At 48.5% G+C, this 11,970-nt stretch overlaps 2 protein-coding genes across 11 annotated transcripts in view; one reads left to right on the top strand and one right to left on the bottom strand.

Annotated features, from left to right (window-relative positions):
* Positions 1-612: 612 nt before the first annotated feature.
* Positions 613-2,626, top strand: RXFP4 (relaxin family peptide/INSL5 receptor 4). The gene is given in 2 exon segments (XM_072637840.1): positions 613-985; positions 987-2,626. Coding segments are annotated over 2 exon segments (1,131 nt in total). The 5' UTR covers positions 613-712; the 3' UTR covers positions 1,845-2,626.
* A 2,369-nt stretch (positions 2,627-4,995) lies between these two features.
* Positions 4,996-11,970, bottom strand: part of ARHGEF2 (Rho/Rac guanine nucleotide exchange factor 2) — a 41,675-nt gene continuing 34,700 nt past the window's right edge. For all 10 annotated transcript variants that reach the window (XM_072637832.1, XM_072637834.1, XM_072637833.1 and 7 more), the window contains 11 exons: positions 10,651-10,727; positions 10,261-10,430; positions 9,838-9,905; positions 9,055-9,255; positions 8,636-8,755; positions 8,199-8,266; positions 8,010-8,045; positions 7,751-7,801; positions 7,053-7,505; positions 6,508-6,706; positions 4,996-6,161 (listed from right to left, as the gene is read on the bottom strand). In XM_072637832.1, coding sequence (XP_072493933.1) covers positions 6,088-6,161; positions 6,508-6,706; positions 7,053-7,505; positions 7,751-7,801; positions 8,010-8,045; positions 8,199-8,266; positions 8,636-8,755; positions 9,055-9,255; positions 9,838-9,905; positions 10,261-10,430; positions 10,651-10,727 — 1,517 coding nt within the window. In that variant the 3' untranslated portion in view covers positions 4,996-6,087. The remainder of the gene's footprint in view (positions 6,162-6,507; positions 6,707-7,052; positions 7,506-7,750; positions 7,802-8,009; positions 8,046-8,198; positions 8,267-8,635; positions 8,756-9,054; positions 9,256-9,837; positions 9,906-10,260; positions 10,431-10,650; positions 10,728-11,970) is intronic.

The raw sequence follows: 11,970 nt of genomic DNA on the forward strand, positions 1-11,970 counted from the left end.
GTCAACAAAGGAGCCCAAGGTCTTCCTCTCCTTTCCTTGTTCCCTTTAAGGACTAATTCCTCAGGTTAATGTCAGGCAGTGTCTGAGAGGGTACTGCTCCTTGATGTTGGGAAAATTGCTAGATGACCCTTAAGACACCCCCTCCCCCAATTCAATTCCCCTCTCATTCAATCACTTTCAGGCAAAGGTAGGGGGAAGATACTAGATCCCATGTTAGAGGCAGATGGAGACTAGTTATCTTTGGATCATCGTCCTGTCCCCAGGAAAGAGAGCCAGGGATAAGCCAAGGTATTATTGTTCTTAACTCAGAAGTAAAACTTGCAATCTGAACTCCTTCACCTTCTTGGTTTTCCTTTTGCTCTGGAACTCCCTCTATCCTCCATCCCTATCCAGTTTTTTTCCCAGCGCTTCCCTTCATCAAGAGGACAAAAATTCTAATTTGTTCACTTGAAGTAGTGGGGGGAGGCTATCTACTTTGTCCTGCCCCACCTATCACCAACCTTGACCTACAGGGAAGGGGTGGTGTCCCATTGATATCTCACCCCCAAAGATGTGGGTGTGGCCTGGGGTTGCTGGCAAGTTGAAGCTGTAAAAACAACATAAACTTAGAGCTGCTTAGTGAAATAGTCCCACCTCTTTCCGGCTTTCGTATCTGGCAGTCATCTATCTTGGCACTGCTACTCAGGCACAACAGACAGCTGATACCCTCAAGATGTCCACACCCAATATTTCCACACCACTGCCTGTGTCCTTCTGGGCCAATGTCTCCAATGGTGCAGTGCTAAGCATGGATGATGCTGCAGTAACAGCTGATTACCTGGCACTTAGAGTCATAGCTGCCCTGGCCTATGGACTAGTGGGAGTGATAGCTCTCCTGGGCAACTTGGCTGCACTATGGGTGTTAGGTGGGTGTAATCCACGGGCGTCACGTCCAACAACTGACACCTTCATCTTCAGCTTGGCATTGGCTGACCTGGGGTTAGCCTTTCACCTCTCCCTTCTGGGCAACTGAGTATGCCGTGGATTTCCACTGGCCTTTTGGAGGCATTCTCTGCAAGGTGATTCTGACAGGCACGTTCCTCAGCGTTTATGCTAGTGTCTTCCTCATCACTGCTCTCAGCATTGTCCGATACTGGATGGTGGCCATGGCTGCTGGACCGGGAACTTGCCTCTCATGCTCCCGAGGCTTTGGGATCAGTCTGGTAGCATGGGTGGCTGCTGCTGCTGCAGCAGTCCCCACAGCAGTCTTTGGGGTTGAAGATGAAGTGGAGGGAGTTCGACTGTGCCTGCTCCGTTTCCCTAGTATTCGATGGCTGGGCGCTTACCACTTACAAAGAGTTCTGTTGGCTTTTGTGGTGCCTCTGAGTATCATAGCAATGAGCTCTCTGATGTTGCTGGCATTCCTTCGGCGGCAGCACCTGAGACAAAGGGACAGAGCGGTGACCCGCTCTATCCGGATTATTATTGTGTCCTTTTTCCTCTGCTGGTTCCCTAATCATGTTGTCACACCCTGGGGGGGTCCCATTGTGCCTTGGGACAGCACCTACTATGCCCTTCACACCTATGTCTTCCCCCTTACAGTCTGCCTGGCACGAAGTAACAGCTGCCTCAATCCTGTGATCTACTGCTTCCTGCACCCGGAGTCCCGGCGGGCACTAGGCAAAGCTCTGAGCAGGCTGTGGGTACAATTGCCTGGTAGGGGACAAGCCCAGCCAGAGCAAGTAGCCCTTCAAAAGAGGAGACAGCAGGAGGTGGTAGACACCCGTAAGGGCAGTGGGTTTTCTACCACTCTCACTGACCTGGATAAGGGGAGTACAGAAACAAGAAGACTTTGCATCATATAAATTATATCTCCCTCCCTTCCTAGCATCTACAGGATACCAGACCTTGGCACTCAAACTCTGTCAGGCCATGACACCTTGGGATGTTTGATCTTTGATCCTTAACTTCCCTCTAGGGTGGAGTAGATGAGCTCAAAATCCAAGGATTGGGTACCAAGAAAACCTAGGTCTCCATTGTGGGGGTGGAGGGAAAGAGAAGGGGAATAGTGATGAATAAACTTTTTGGTTTTTTACCATCTCTGTGTTTCTACCTCACACAGTGGCACCACTGCTCTGTTTGGGGAGGTATTCTTGACTTAGTCCTTCCTGACTTTTCCCTACAGTAGTATTGTTTTCCCACCATGAAGTAAACCTCAGTAGTCCCAGCTCAAAAGGGCGAGAGGTCTATGACCAGTTCTGGCTGATGACTAGCTCCCTATTAGTTCCTTCCCCCCTTCTTTCTGCCCACCTTCAATTAGGACAGTTTTCAGCAGTTACAGCTAAAATCCAACCTCCAAACTAGAGTGTCCCCCTTGTCCTTGAACATTAGCTATGACTGGACAACACCAAGGTCATAGATTTACAGCTGTTAGGCTGTAGAGGCTGTCCAATCCCCTCGTTTCACAGATGGGCAAATGGAAACCTAGATAGATGAAGTTGACTTGCCTACATTATTTAAATTGTAACTTACGAAGACTGGATCTCCCCTGAACTCAGTGCTCATTTGGCTCTACCATACTGTCTACGGGAAACACAACCTGCAGGATTAGGTTATCCCTCTCCCTGGGGATTACTACAGAGACCTGTTGCCAACAGGAATGCCCAAGCCTGAAATCCTCCAGGAACATTAAAGTGGGAGAGGGGGAGAAGAAGGGAACTGAGTCTTTAGCTTCCTATCTGGCTGCAATCTCTTTAAAGGGCAGCTGGAGTAGGATGGGTTTAGAGGGTGGGGGTGGAAACTCGGTAGGAGAGCAAATAGCATCTGGGGAATAATCTTCCCCTCCATTCTCTCCTCACTTCCCTTGCATAGCCCAAAGAGAAGAAAGAAGAGGAGGAGGGTAAAAGGAGCTCTGAGATGCTTTTTTATTCCCTGAAGACTTTCAGAAAAGAAATGAATGTCCACCCCCTAAAACATTCGGTGGATTCTTAGGGGAAGGGTGGACAGTGAGAAGTCAGTAAGATATGAATTATCTACTGGATCACAACATGGGAGACTGGAATCATGGAGACCTTTAAATTGCAAGGGTCCTAAAACAGGAAAGATGAGAAGGAAAAGGAGACCCCCCTGTTTTCTGTAGGTATGTGACAGGGGTACTTTTTGAATGCCATCGAATGGCAAAACTCTGGAGTAAACAGATGACCTCTAGAGTCCCAAATGACTTCATCTCTGTCTAGTTCTTGGCAAAAAGTGCATTAAACAGTAACCTAAAATTGCAACTTGTTAAGCAATACTACTAATGAAGTATAACTGGTGTTTAATTTTCTCATTTCTGTGTTGAAGCTCAGCTCCAAAATTCTTATGTTCATTCTTAGTTCAAAATGGGAAATTCTCCCCTGGCCCCTTAGTTCAACTCTTTCTGTAGCCCAGCAGTTCCTCTGAGGGCTATACCTAAACACCAAGTACCAACTAGATACTGGCTCCACTCTGTTTTATGGTCAATATTGATAAATGAAAACAAGGAGCAAGCTATGGGGGTGTGGCCTAGGACTGGAAGGAACTTGTGTATACTGGTGGGAAGGTGGGGAGGAAGGAATGCAAAGGAGGCCTCTATAGGGGAAGCCATTTGGGCTCCTGGTTCCCCAAGAGGTGGTGGGGTGATTCTACAACAGGAGGGATGGGATCAAAGGAAGCTTTCTAAAGTGTTAGAAGGGGAGGAGCTAGGGAAGAGCTAACTGGCCTGGATTTGGAGTGAAAACACCCTCCTATAGAGACCATCTATGTGACCTTGGGCAAACCCCTGACCTTCTCTTGGCCCATTTTCTTATCTGTAAATTGAAGGGCTAAAAAGTGAAGGTCCCTTCTAGTTCTCCGATGAATCTGGGCCAGAATGGTGGGGAGGGGCCTCTCTAGGAGGGGGTTGGAGCAAATGTTATTGAAAAGGAGATTTCTGGGATTAGGCTTAAAAGGATTTCAGTAAGGGGCAATAGGATGTAGGGTCAAATAAGGAAATAAAGCAGGTTCCTAGTTTCTAAACTTCCCATGGTGTGGTGTTTTTCCATATACTTACTTAAAGGCTTTTGCCAGCCCACACCTCTCCCTGTATCGGGGTTATACCTTATTTATTTTGCGCCTGCTTCTGCACTTCTATCTTGTCAACTAATCCAGGATGTCACCAACTCACCTGCACAGGCCATTTTTCCTAATTTTCTACTCCTATTTCCATTTAAATTGTACTAACCTCAAATTGGAAAATTTTAGTTGAATCAAGAAAAGCGTAATGTAAATATACCAACAGATCTTGAACTCTGGTACTTTTTAGGAAGAATGCTAAAGACAGCAGGCCAGGACCCTGAGCCTCACTCAATTTCAACCTCAGATTCTGGGTCCTTAAAAGGCCCCAGGACTATTTCGAGGCAGGGGTGGAGAAGTAGCAGGGGAGAGACCCACCTCTCAGCGCCTCCTCTCATCACTCCTAACCTAGAATATGAAACTGCCCAGAAACAGGAAGGATAAAGGACCAGAAAATGAGAAGTGAAAAAACAAACAATTGCTCCTTGGCGGGGCAAAGAGCAAACAGACAGCACTCGAACACTGCTTGAGGGTGGGAGCCATCTTAGCGAAGTCACCTAAGGGCTTTTGGTAGGAAGGATAGGGTACTAGAGAGTGAGGCTGGAATAGCTCCCATCGATTCTGTGTCTCCTTATACACTGTCCCCCCCAAGTGTAATGTAATATTGTTTTGTTTTATATCCCCAGTGCTTGGTACATGGAAGAGCTAGAGAAATACTTGTGGATTATTCATTAAACTGAACTCTATATGAAGGGAGATGGACTGACTATGGAAGAGCCCTCTAAAGATGGTCTACATGTAGGTCAGCAGCTCAAACCTGGCTAAGTTCTCTCACTGTGAACCCCAACTACCCATAAGAGAGAACTTGCCTTCAAACACAGATTATTTTCTGGCCCAAAACTCCTTTTAATTTTCATTTTCCTATGTACAACAAAATCAAGTCTATGGGGTTCCATGTCTTTAATTCTGTGTGCTTGGTCTTTTTACAATCAAATCATCCGAAAAGTGCTGGGGCCCAGAAGGGAGGGTATTTGACACTTGCTAATAATATCCCCCAAACCAAAATTCAAGATTGGTCTTCAAACCAGACCACAGGGCCCCCAGATATTTCCTACACCTCCTTGATGCATTCCCAACTGGTTGAGTGGAGGTAGGCTGGTGAGAGAAGCCAAGAAAGGTCCCCCACCAGAGCAGATTATGGTGAGCAAGTACTGTTGCCCAACCTCACTCCCCAAGTTTCTTCTGAGACATGGGGTAGATGGAGTCAGCATTTCTAAATTGCCTACGATCTTCTCTTAAAAATATAAAACACGTGCAGTCAGCTTTGGTACAAAAAAACAAAATGAAACAAAAAAAAAACAACACCAAAACATTGTGGTCCCAATGGATCTCTCACCATTACCACTGGTCCCACCCCAATGTCTACTCCAGACCACTCTGGGTTCCTAGACACCCTGGATGCCCCCAGGAGCTACAATGGAGGTTGGAATGAGCAGCATTAGGAGGTCTGTAGTGGGAGGGACACTTGCCCTGTTCATATCCCTTTTTAAAGGGCAGAAGAGTTCTGGTCATTTTGGCCCCCACTTAAATATGAGGGTGAGGGGTGCTGGGCTGCAGCCCAGTAACTGAAGGGTTAACCCTTGTTTGGTCTTCCCTCCCCCCTCCCCCAGTAGTGTTAAAGGGCCAAGTTTTCTGTCCCTTTATGGCTTGGTTCCCTTGTCCCTGGTCCTTTAAGTCCCTCCCTCCCACCCACCTAATAAACAATAAATAAATAAATCTTTCCAGATGAGGAGAGGTTTGAAAAATTGGCATCTGTGGTGCTGCTTGTGGATGCCACCAGAGGGCATATCCCACAGCTTTCTGACCCCCTCTAGCAACCCTGCTCTTCCTTAGTTGCGGTTCTGGGGGGTGGGGGACACAGCAGCCTATTAGGTGTCCCCCTCACCTATGTAATACGGACATCCAAAGGCAACTCCCCCAACTCTTCATCCTCCAGTAATAGCCCTAGAGGAAATCAGGAAGGGGGGAAGAGCCCCTTTAACTTTCTGAGGCAATAGGTTCTCCATCTCGACTCTCGCTCTCCTCTGGGATGTCCTGCATGCGGGGAAAATCTGCAAAAAGAGAGGGTAAACAATAGGCTGGAGCCCAGAGAGGAAATACCCACCACCTCCAGCTTTCCTGCCTCTTGGGAGGCCCTGTGGTCAACCAATCACAGATAAAACAGGAAACTTGCCTCCCAGGGTACTGCTATCCAATCAGCACCTGACAAAACAGGAAGATGAGCCTGCCCCAACCCCCAGGGATCTTGTTCGGTCAGTAGAATGATCATAAGCACTGCCATTCAAGGACCCACCACTGAGCTGAGGCAAGCAGAGACAAAAATGAAGGGAGTCTCCTGCATTGTCCTCTACTATCTCCACATCTAGCTCTCTTCCCTGCGACCTTTCAGAGACTTACCTCGGGGGCTATGTGGGGGAGTCAAGCGACTACAACAGCTCTCCTCCTCACTGCCAGTATCAGGATCACTGCTGTCCTGAAGCCGCTCCTCAGGACTGCCTAGCTCAGGTCCCTCTCGGTCCTCAAAAGTACGATGAATAGAACGGGTGGACAAAGGCAGATCTAGGCGGTCGTGGCCTCGGCATATCTGGGGCACAACCTAGTAGGTGGGGGAAGAAGGCAAGCTAGTGATCCAGGCTGCCCTGCCAGCTTAACTCCACACAACGGCCTACTCTGTGCTCCCTCCCCCTCTTCTGCTTGCTCTTGGCTCATCTGCTCCAAAAACCAAACACCTTTTCAGGAAATACCTTAGGATTTCTTTCAGGCCTACCACTCAATCTCTTCTCAGTCTGGTGTGATGGAAGGAAGTCCAGGCCAGTTCAGCCCATAACTGAGTAAGCATCCCCTCTGTGCTAATGAGGCCCAGCATAACCTACTTATTTTAGGTTCTCCAATGTCTGGGTATCAGCGGCTTCTCATCAAAGTACAAGGGAGGGGCTGCTCACCTGGGAAGGAGGTGTGAAGCTCAAGTAGAGGGCATCTCCCGCGGGAAGGCTTCGCCGCCGGGGGTCCAGAGGCCGTCGAGCCCAGGGAGCCTCAGCTGGGAGTGGCTCGGTCTGGCCCAGGGCAGCCAGCTGCCTTCTTGCTTCTTCTGCCTCACGCTCCAGCCGGGCTCGGGCCTGCTCACTCTCCCGGAGTCGAGCCTCCAGCCCGCCTGCCTCAGCTGCCCGCTCCTCCCCCTGACGTCGGCATCGGCGGAGCTCCTCTTGCAGCAGGGCGTGTTGTCGTTGCAGCAGGGCCAGTTCTGTGGCCTGCTTCTCTGGAGCCACGGGGGCACCCCCAGCCCTGCCTGCCTCCCCATCTCGAGAGTTGGCCCGGGACAACACTAACTTCTCCCGTCGCTCAGGGCCCTCTGATAACCTTGCTTCCATCAAGGTGTCTTGCTGAGCCACCGCTGCCTGGGGTGGAGTGAGTAATAAGAGTGTATGGGTCACAATTCTCCTTTCCTGACTACCCCCCACCAAGGACCTGGTATAGTCAATCTTTCCTGGGATACCCAGGCCATGAATACTTGGAAATATTCTTGAAGATAGTGGGTCTCCCCATCTCCCACCTCCAAGGGCTTTCCATTCTGATTTTACTTCGTCTCTGGAGTCAGACTCCTTTCTATCATGCTAGATCTTGTCCCTTATACCTCACTCACCTGAAGGCCATGGAGAAGTCCATACAAGTTGACTAGTCGCTGTAGGGCCTCCTGAGGATAGAAGAGTGAGTGGGAACAACACATATACATTCAGATTCAGAGCTAAATGAGGGGTGGAGGGGAACATGTCAGATGATCCCAGATAGGTAATCTCTCTTGCCATCACCCTTAATTAGGCTCTAATTGCTTTTCTGGTCAGGGGCTGAGATTCTCCCAATCCTTTCATCATCAATCCTATTCCCTAGTTCTCCCATCTTACCTCCTGAGGAGATCTCAACTGGTTCCCATTTCGATCCTGCAGTGAAGGAAAGGATGGGGAATCAGAGACTATATCTCAGCTCCTTACCCCTCCATAGTATAGCCCCTGGGCTCCCAGAGACCCAATAAACAGAGGCCGGTCATCTTGTGCTCATCCTGGCCAGATCTGAGAGCCACACTGAGGACTCACCCTCTGACTTGAATCTGAATCAGCTCTGCAGAGCTCAATGGAACCGTTGAAGGTCCTTGTTTCACCATCTATCAGGAAAGAGAAATACATGGGCCTGAAATCCTGGCAGAGTGGAGTCGGTGCTGATTTGGGAGTCTGGACCCTGCACCTGACATGAACTAGCTGGTGACCACAGAAGAATTACCGCTCTGCTGGAAAATGTATACAAACACCTGCAATATCCACCTCACAGACTTCCTGAGACACTCCGATGACGTGAAACAGGCAGAGGATTTGGCACACTTGGAAATGCTGCATAAACGTCTGTTATTTAGTATAATTTCTCTTGATCCACAACCCTCTTCTCCTTGGTCTCATCCCATTTTCTCCCTTAATTCCTCCCATTTTGGTCACCATCTCCTGGTCCTGTCCACTTCCCCTTGGCCCTGGGTACTCACTGGTGGTGACCCCAGGGCTGGTGCTGCCACTGCTGTCAGGCTCCAAGGACAAGGCTGATTCCCGGGGGGGCAGGGGCAGATCTAGCCCAGGCCCAACTAGCAGGTCCTTCAAGTTCTCCACTGGGGGAAAGGAAAGAAAAGGTCAGGGGGAAACAGGGGTGGGCACGGAATAGAAAGGGAACTAATGGTAATGTCTAAGTATTGAACATCAAGGAGAATGTCAGATAAAATGAAGTAAGAGGCACACTCACGGGAGGTCGGGATGGGGGAAGGGGAGGTAATGGTCATGCCCAGCACGTGAGATGAGGTGAAATACTACAGTGTGTTTATGCCTGTGTGTATTTCCATCTATCTCTGTGTGTGCACATCTGAATTCTGGATGAAGTGTGTCTACAGCCTACCCCTGAGGGTTTTCTTACCTTCACGGATAGCATCCTGCAGCAGTCTCTCCCCACGAGGGGATTCTAGGGATTCAGAACGGAAGAGGCCACGAGGCAAGGTGGGAAGTGGCCCTCCACCCCCTCCATCTTCTTCTGCCTGGAACTGGGTCATTTCAGCAAAGAGTCCCACCTTCTCCTGCAGCAGCTCCACCAGCGCCCTGTCTTTCTGCTGCAGCTCCGCTGAAGACACAGGGCAAGCAGGGAGGGAGAGACAAAGGGCAAAGAGGGTGAGAGGAACCAAGCCAGAAGGTTCAGGATGAGCAGGAATCAGGGACAGAGTGGGGGCATAGGAAAAGAAGCTAGAGAAACAAAGTGAGTATACATCAGTTGAGAAATGGGTGAAGAGATTATGGTATCTGAATGTAATGGAACATGACAGAACCATAAGAAAAGATGACTGCATTCAGAGAAACCTGGGAAGACTTATATAAACTGATGCAGAATAGTCAGCAGAACCAGGAAAATAACTTTGAAAGACAAGAGTGCTAATTAGTGTAATGACCAAGATTGATGAAATATGTTCCCACCTCTTGGCCAAGAATTTAGAGGTTAGAAGTGCAGAGGAGACATATTTTCAGAGATGGCCAATGTCTGGATTTATTTTTGCCTTGCTATACTTGTTACAAGAGGGAACTGCTACTTGTGGGAGAGGGCATTGAGTGGGGGTAGTGGGTAGTAATTGTGATGAAAAAAAAAAGCAAAAAACCAAAAGGATAGCGTAAGATGACCAAGGGCATGGAGTGAGAAGGGTATGATGCTTACTTTTGATTCGTCGAAGATAGGCCTCATCTTCTGTTTCAATCAACGGGAAGTCCTCTCTGGATGGACACCTATGATGGAGAGAAGGGGCAAATCAGAGATGAAGGTGGAAAAGGACTTAGAGGCCAAAAGTTAAGGTACACCTATGACATTGCATGCTTGCTGTTTCTTCTACCCAGGACACTACCTGCTTATACCATGCTCAACTTTGGTTTCACATTTCCCTCTTCTAGTAAGTCTTTCCAGACTGACCAACTCCTTAGCCCTGGTTGTGTTCACTTAGCCAATCTTTGCTTTACAAAAGAAGACAGTAGATCTGCTCTGGGCTCTAAACAGTGTCCCCTCAGTCCACAACTTCTAACACAATAAATATTGCTGACTGACAGACATGGAGTGGCAGACACGGGCCTTCCCTTGAATACTCACACACGCACACTCTGTTGGATGACACGGATCCAAGTGTTCCGGTCCTCTCTGGAGGCTGTGTGGACCTCATACATTTCAGGGGGAGCAGCACTGATCAAAAACATCCCCTTTTCCTGGTTAGCAATGTCCCGAACAATCAGGTTCTGCAGTGAGATTACTGCTGGCTTGTCCTGACAGAGAAGGGAGAGAGAAAAGAGGAATGAGCTAACATCTCAGACTTGCTAGGAAATTTGTTTTTCCAAAGTGTTTAGAGATCTGTCAGAACTACGGGGTGAGGGGACTGGCATCTTGCCAAATCAAAGGAAAAAATGGACTCTGGAGACTCCAGAATTCTTTAGGGTTGGGGTGCCTACTTGACTGAGAGGCAAGAAAGGAGAGGGATGGTCTTACCAAGGCAGGAAAGATGTATTTCTGATCCTTCTCCTGAAGGAACACCAGCACATCTGTCATCAGCAGCATCAGCACATCTGGAGGAGAGGGGACAGGTCAGCACTGGATGAACTAGAAACCTGATTTTCCTTTTCTCTCATCTCTTCACTGGGACCAGTCTTGCTCACTAGGTGACTGCTCCTAACTCCTCTCCTTGCCCCTGATCTTTGCCTTTCCTCTCAAATATCCTTCCTTCCTATATTTCAGAAATGTGAGTAAGGGACAGGAAGGAGGTTCATCTTGAGCTGGAAGGGGACATGAAGGATCGCTAAATATATTCCATGCCACTAGAAAGGACGACTAATGCCCCATCTAGTCTGATGTGAATATCTCCTACAGTTAAATTCTCCATTCCCTTTTAGACTGCAGTTCCCACACTTTCCAATTCTCTCAAGTCCTTTTTGATACCTAACCTAAATCCCTCCTACTGCAGCATATGCCCACACCCTCTTGTTTCATAGTCAGTGGAGGAGAACAGCAGGTCCCTTTCTGCTGCAGAATTAACCTTCACAGACTCTAAGATCCGCACCAAATCTTACTGCCACCACCCCCAATCTCAGAGTGATCTTCAGGTTAAACAATTTCATCTTTCTTTAGCCCTACAGTTCCCTTTTCACAATCTTTCCAGTTCCCTCCCCTGACCTTTTCCTCTCATCCCTCTGACTCTGTGGGGCTCCTGAATAGGAGACATAGGTCAATTCTATAAAATGGGGAAATCAGCTCTGGAGAGAGACATCTTCTTCCCCCTTGCCCTTAGGGACCTCACAATGCTTTGAGCATGGAAGGGAGAAGGGGAGGTGTTTTGTCAAATACTTCAGAAAATAAAGCTCTCCAGCCTTGCTATTTTTAACCTCCATGGTTTATATTCTTAGCTGCAGCGTGGGAGGGATGGGAGAGAGGGGAGTGGAAGGAAGGAGGAGGTTGGTGAAGACTGACAAGATCCAAGGCAGAAGCTTGGAAGTTTTATAAAGGGAGTACAAAGGTCCAGTTTAGCTCTGGTGAAGTCAACTTGAACCAATGAGAATCTGTTCCCAGAGCAAACCAATTTTGAGAAGAAGGGGAGTGGGGAAAACCTGCCCTCATTTCTCCACCGTAGCCACTCTGCTCTTTGTCTATTCTTGTCTTTCCTCTGCCCTCCTCCAGAAGCCTTCCTGCAGGAGATCAAATCCCAACAATCTTCTTGGCATTGGGATTTTAGGGCAGACCTTTTTGTTCCATCCATCTGTACCCTTGGAGAACTGTCTCTCAAACTGGGAGCTCCCCAAGGATTCAGGGTTGCCT

This window comes from Notamacropus eugenii, chromosome 2 (assembly GCF_028372415.1).
Source record: "Notamacropus eugenii isolate mMacEug1 chromosome 2, mMacEug1.pri_v2, whole genome shotgun sequence".
Taxonomy (NCBI): Eukaryota; Metazoa; Chordata; class Mammalia; order Diprotodontia; family Macropodidae; genus Notamacropus; species Notamacropus eugenii.